Below are 7,084 nucleotides of genomic sequence, written 5' to 3'. Positions count from 1 at the left end.
GGCATTGTTTCTAAATAGGGCTCCTACATAGCCAAAAGAATAAAAGAACCATATATATGTGTACACAAACACACACATACACACACACACACACACACACACAAACACACACACACAAGTCCTAGCACAGAGATGTTTACAGTCAGAGAAACTAACCAGAAGACAAAACTCCAGTAGCAGTTGCAGTAAATTCTTTTCCTTGCTGAAATAGTGTAAGAGGTAAGTTTGCAATTTTGTTATTTGTTTTTAAAACTTTCCTAGGCTATCCCTCTCTATATGGAAAATTATTAGACTCGGGTATATCACTTTATTTGATACAGGATTTGTTCCAAAGAACACGATAGAATGAATGCCAATACTGCTGATCAGAGCTGTAGAAATAGGATACAGTTGCCTAGCCCTGTTACAGGACTGCCCTGATAAGTATTGCATGCAATGACCAAGCAAACCTTTGTTTTCTGAGCTTCTATTGTTTTATTGACTGTACTGCAAAAGAACATTTTTAGCTAAGTATCTTAAAATTTTCTTCTATATTTCAGTGCCATGCCTTCTAAAGAGTTTTGATGTTCCTTCACTACAATTTTTATGTTTACTATTTTAACAGTAAAAGAAAACAATGGAAATGGGGATGAAAATAAAAGATTTATTAATTCCAAGTCCAAAATAACTAAAAATTCAAACTGTTACTATGCCCATTTTGCACATTATAGGAATATCCTTACATTGTAGCAGAAGTTAATGTTACAAACTTAATGCACATTTATATAAATCTTCCCTAATGCATGCATATTTATAAAAGACAAAGATCTAAGACTTCTTCCTTTATTTCACTTTTTCATAAAATAACTATTCAATAAAACAGTTATCCTGAAACTCTCTTCTTATATGCAACACTCAAAGCAGATATAAGATGCTAGTACTTTTATGTATTGCCATGGTTTTCTACAGATATCATTTACTCTATTGTTTAAGCTTATTAAGCATATCTTATAGAAATACCATGTTTTAATTTACATGGATTATATATAACATTCTAAAAATCAATATTCGAATGATAAATTCTAATTTTGAACATTTTTAGTGAAGTAAAAATCATGTCTTGGGTAATACAAAAAAAACCCTGAGAAATAGAAGATTGTGGGTTTATGTATTTTTTGAACTAAAAATAACATTAATCCATGTGGCTAACATTTTCCAAGTTTCTGTTTTATTCAGCACCATATCAGTTGTTATAAGAGACATGATGATGTATAAAACATATAACCCACCCACAAGACTTTTATCACTGGTTACAGGAGGCATTTCCATTCACGTGAATAACATTGGGTATCAATCCTCTCCACATTTTTAAAATTTTTTCTTGACCATGTAAAAGATCCTCAAAATAAGAATATAACTCTTTTAAAGTTATTTTTGACCAAGCCTATAAATACTTAATAGGTGTCTGAAGAGCCTCCTAAAATATCGGTACACAATAAAATGATATGCAACTGCCTAAAGTATGTTGCAGAGGAATATTTTGACATTGAAAATGTTCATGATATGATTCTAAATAAAAATAGATAAAATACCTTCATTTATACTTTTTAGTTAATTACACATGAAAATATATGTACAGTAAGTAATGGAAAATTATACATAAAAATTAACAATAATCCCATGTGGTCATATGTTTCATAGTATTATCACTTTAGTCTTCTAAATCAAATTTTATATTTTTCAAAGTAATTTTTGAAAACTTTTTTGAAATGTCATAATCTCACATTAAGTGCCACCTTTTTCATGCAATATACTAGGCAACTCTTGAAACTTTAATCTGTAAATCTAAAGTTTCCACAGGTGACTGTCTTACTAGGAAATAAAAGAAAAAAGTAAGCAAGATAATTAATAAGATTATGGCATTATAAAAGTAGTTTTATGTAGAAAAAAACTACAGAATGCTATCAATTTCATTTTATTTGATGCTAATGTTAATTTATTAAAATAGATTTGGCTCTCTAAAGAAGGTCAGTGTGTCTGTTAGACTTTAAGAAGTTTGAGAGTCTATTAACCCCTGTAACAATTTGTGTACTATACTAAATTATAAATTCTCCCTTTTAGATGAGAATATCAGAAATTTGGCAACAACTGTGATAAAAACATTATACATCTAATAAAATCCAGATATTGCTGTGAAATATGATTATCCACTAAGAGTAAGCAGACCTTTTAAGTGAATTAGCTGATCTGAACTGAGTTAGGAATTGTACAAGGTGAGCCTAGAACATCTTGGTAAACCAGAAGGACGAAAGTGTCAAAAAAATTTTTGAGAGTACTTTAAAATGGCTCAGGAATCATCCCGAAGAATCCAAATCTAGGAGAATTTAAGCATTAGCATAAATAAAGGCAGTAATAGTTATAATACATTGAATAAAAATATGCATGCGCCCAAATTGATAGAATAGAAAGATAGAGCCCATAGTAAAGATAGAGCTCAAAGTAAAGCCAACTAATAGATATAAAAGGAATGATGGATTTAGAACAACACTTTCTGCAACTGTCATTACTAATAAGGTTTTTATATTTGTGTCAGGTAAGGTAATTAATGGATGCTATAATGAGTGATCGAAAGACTAATAAAAACATGGTATTTCTATAGTAGTTTAATATGTTTTCACAAAATTATAATAGGGAATTATAATTTTATAATAAAGGTGTCTGGGAGACAGCATCTTAGCTAAGGAATCCACATTAGCACCAACAATATTAACATTACCTGTCTAATAATGGAAGGCATTAAAAAGTACACATGATTTTTTCCTGCCAAAATGTAAAATCTGAGAAATCTATGTACGATTAAGAAAAACCTAATACTGAGTAGCATTCAACAAAACAACTGTTCTGTACTCTTCAAAAATATCATTGTTCAGGCAGCAAGAAAAAGGCTGGGTAATGATCCCCGATTAGAATAGATTAAATAGACTGTGATGCTGGCTTGCATCTAGGACAAGACGGGCAAAAAATGCTGTATTTAGAAAGCAATATCATGTCAATAGTACATTTCCTGATTTTGGTAAGTTACTGTGGTTAGATTAGTGAATAACTCTGTTCTTGGATAAAACTTAAAGGATAAGGGTAAATTAGTATCATGGAAGCACATAGGCTTTAAGTGGCCCAGAAAAAATAATAATAATACACATTAATAAGGAGAAAATAGAACAATAAGCAAATATAAAAATTATTAATGTTGTAGGGGCTGGCCCATGGCTCACTCGGGAGAGTGCGGTGCTGATAACAACAAGGCTGTGGGTTCGGAGCCTATATAGGGATGGCTGGTTCACTCACTGGCTGAGCGTGGTGCTGACAACACCAAGTCAAGGGTTAAGATCCCCTTACCGGTCATCTTAAAAAAAAAAAAATTATTAATGTTGTTGAATCTGAATGAAGTGTATGTAGAAGTACTGTTTATAATTCTTGATACTTATATGAAAATTTGAATTATTTCACGATAAAATGTTAAAGACAAACAGGCAAAAAAACATGAAAAATAAAGATGAAGAAACAAGTATAAAAGTTTCCTTTCAGCACACTTTGAGATAAATAGCTCCAAATTCTTTTAATTCTCCAACTCTGACCTTTTCTTCATACTTTGGACCTTTCCACGTTGTCATGAAGGAATGAGGGGCAACCAGTCATGGGTCACAGAGCTCATCCTCTTGGGATTCCAGCTCAGTGCAGAGATGGAGGTGCTCCTCTTCTGGGTCTTCTCCCTGTTGTACATCTTCAGCCTGATGGCAAATGGCACAATCTTGGGACTCATCTACCTGGACCCCAGACTGCACACCCCCATGTACTTCTTCCTTTCACACCTGGCCATAATTGACATTTCCTATGCTTCTTGCAACTTACCCAACCTGTTGAAAAACCTAGTGACACACAAAAAAACTATGTCCTTTGTATCATGCATTATTCAGATGAATTTGGGTTTGACTATTGCATCTACAGAGTGCATGATTTTGGTGGTGATGTGCTATGACAGATTTGTAGCAATCTGCCATCCTCTTCAATACACTGTCATCATGAACTGGAGTATGTGCACAGTGCTGGCTGTCAGCTCATGGGCATGTGGAATTTTCTTGGCCCTAATAAATCTAATTCTCCTTCTAAGGCTGCCCTTCTGTGGACCTCAGGAAGTGAACCACTTCTTCTGTGAAACACTATCTGTCCTCAAACTGGCCTGTGCTGACACCGGGACCAGTGAAATTTTTCTCTTTACTGGTGGTGTGTTTGTCTTAGTCGGACCCCTTTATTTGATAATACTCTCCTACCTGCGCATCCTCTGGGCCATCCTGAAGATCCAATCAAAGGAGGGCCGCAAGAAAGCCTTTTATACCTGCTCCTCCCACCTCTGTGTGGTTGGGCTCTACTTTGGCATAGCCATGATGGTTTACTTGGTCCCAGACAACAGAAAACGACAGAAGCAGGAGAAAATCCTCACCCTATTTTACAGCCTCTTCAACCCATCGCTGAACCCACTCATCTACAGTCTGAGGAACGATCAGGTGAAGGGCGCCTTCTACAGAGCACTGCGGAAAAAGAGGACCATGTGAATGAGTGGATAATTTGGATTCAGTGGATTTTTCCCCTTACGAGATGTGGTGTGCTTATGCAATAAAAATGAAAAATCCGCCAAGAAGAAGCTTTATTTAAGAATTAGAATTATTTATATTCTGGCCCTGGAAATAGGAACACATTTCATGGATATGCGTGTTCTCTTAGACTGAGTAGCCATATTAGTATACGGGATAGCTGAATTAGAATATTTAATGTTTTGTTTAAAATAAATACATCTTTTTAAAGAATCAGAAATGTGAATATATGGAGATAAAATGGTTGTTTTAAATGTCAGTGAGTGACATCAACACATTAATCTGGCTGATCAATTTGGGCCTCTGTCATAGCTGAAAATGTTCGGTAAAAATTAATTTTAAGGGAGAAAACTTAAAGTGAAAACTAGAACTTTAATAGACAATAATGCAGAGTGATGTGTTTCTAGCTCATTGATTGTAAGGACAGTGAAATAATTGAGAAACTCCTAATTGCCATTTGAAGTAATTCAGGAATAAAGGAGAAAAAGGGAAAGCTTTAGTCTATCCAGAATAAAAAGATTAAAAATATATTTAATACTCTCTGGTATAATCAAGTGAATGAAATCCATTTGAAAATGTTTAATGTCCCTGGAAGCAAGGGTTTTAAGCATTTGTGTGATTTTACATTTACAGAAATCCTCCCTTATTTGCCTCAGAGGATTAACTGCAAGACCCCCAGTAGATGTCTGAAGTTGTGGATAGTTCTGAACTGTATATGTATTATTTTTTTTTCTGTACATACATACTTAAGATAAAGTTTAATTTATTAGTTAGGCACAGTTAGAGATTAACAGCAATATCTAATAATAAAATAGAATAGTTATTACAATATACTGCAATCAAAGTCATGTGAATGTGGTCTATGTCTCTCTCTCTCTCGAAGTATTTATTCTTCTGTAATACTTGTGGACCGCGATTGACTGTATAACTGATACCATGGTACGTGAAACTGTAAATACTGGGGCACAACTATATTCATGGGTTATGATAATTACCAATACGGCAAGATTGGGAAACCTCTAAAGGCTCTAGGGTGAATTTTTTTCTACCAATACTTCTAATATTTGAACCAATTTAGTATGGTTTGGGGTGACACAAAGAGGTATGAGCCAGCTTTAATATGACCATCATCATCTACGTTTTGTAGTGACAAAAAGTTCTTTGCATTTGTGAAAGAAGAGTGAGCAACATTTGTCAACACAAATGATGGTAAAATCATTAAAGGCTGGTTTGTGCAGTTATCAGCTAAAGTATTTCTTTTTAATTGTTGAAAGTATCCTCTTTATTATGGACTTTAGTTTTTTAAAAAAATTTTACTTATTTATTCACTTATTTTAATTGATGCATTATAATTGTGCATATTTATGGGGTAAAATTCAATATTTCAATACATACATATGCTGTATAATGATCAAATCAGGATATTTAGCACATCCATCTCCTCATGCATTTATTATTTCTTTATGGTGAGAATGTTCTAGCTATTTTCAAATTTACAATCATGCTTCAGAAAGTTCATGGAAAGATTTATATTATCTTTTAATTCTATTTTTCCAGGAACTTTTGTAAGTAGCCTTGTATTGCATACAATCTAATGATGACATAATATATTACATAAATTTTAATATGTGTATTTAAGGAAATAATAAGCAGCTGTTGAAAGTATGTTGCAAAGAAATATTTTGATATGGAAAATGGTACATGATATATTTCTAAATGATGGAAAGATTTAAACAATCAATGCTGTTCATACAATTTTAAAATTTATGACATAAAAAATAGATTTAGAGTAAAAATGTATAATTGCTTATATTTTTAACAATGATTAACATTGTTGTGTGCTTCAAAGTATTATCTCATTAGTCTTTTAACTAGAGTTTCATAATGCTTTTCTAAGAAGCTTTTAAAACTTGATGTCACAATCTCATAGAAAGCAGGAACCACCTTGTTCACACAATGTGCCACACTGTTGAAATGTTAATCTCTAAATCTAAAGTGTTCAAAAGGCTGTAATTTTCTAAGTAAGAATAAAAGCAAGAAAATAGTATAAACCTGATAATTAATAAGTGTTAGAATTAAAAATATATTTTTTAGTAAAAATGAAATAATAATAACAAGACCATTTTCTTTGATGCTAATGTTAATTTAATGAAAAAGACTTCACTTCCTAAAAAAGTCAGTTTAGTTATACTCATTTCTCAGAAGTAATCTTGAGAATGTATTATTCTTTGTAACAATTTTTATATTTTCCCAAATTACTACTCTTACATTTACATTTACAAGAGAAATTCATGATATCCTCTTGATAAATTCATGATAAAATATAAGTGTTTATAATAAAAATATAAATCATTAAAAGTCCAAAAAAACTGTTGGCTTATAAATATGACTCTTACTTAGAAGTAATCATACATTTTTGTAGACATACCTGTTTCGTGGCTAAAATGGGGAAATAT

General features: G+C 32.4%; 1 protein-coding gene across 1 annotated transcript; it reads left to right on the top strand.

Annotated features, from left to right (window-relative positions):
- Positions 1-3,656: 3,656 nt before the first annotated feature.
- On the top strand, positions 3,657-4,589 carry LOC134379969 (olfactory receptor 2A2-like). Its single transcript, XM_063099416.1, has one exon. It carries the CDS (start codon positions 3,657-3,659, stop codon positions 4,587-4,589), a length of 933 nt encoding a protein of 310 aa, XP_062955486.1.
- Positions 4,590-7,084: the final 2,495 nt, after the last annotated feature.

This window comes from Cynocephalus volans, chromosome 6 (genome assembly GCF_027409185.1).
Source record: "Cynocephalus volans isolate mCynVol1 chromosome 6, mCynVol1.pri, whole genome shotgun sequence".
Classification (NCBI taxonomy): Eukaryota; Metazoa; Chordata; class Mammalia; order Dermoptera; family Cynocephalidae; genus Cynocephalus; species Cynocephalus volans.
Note: the sequence above shows the minus strand (reverse complement) of the source record. Positions and strands in the feature narration are given on the sequence as shown.

Excerpts from the sequence above, each read along its gene's own strand:
- LOC134379969 (XM_063099416.1), top strand. The coding sequence starts at position 3,657 with ATGAGGGGCAACCAGTCATGGGTCACAGAGCTCATCCTCTTGGGATTC.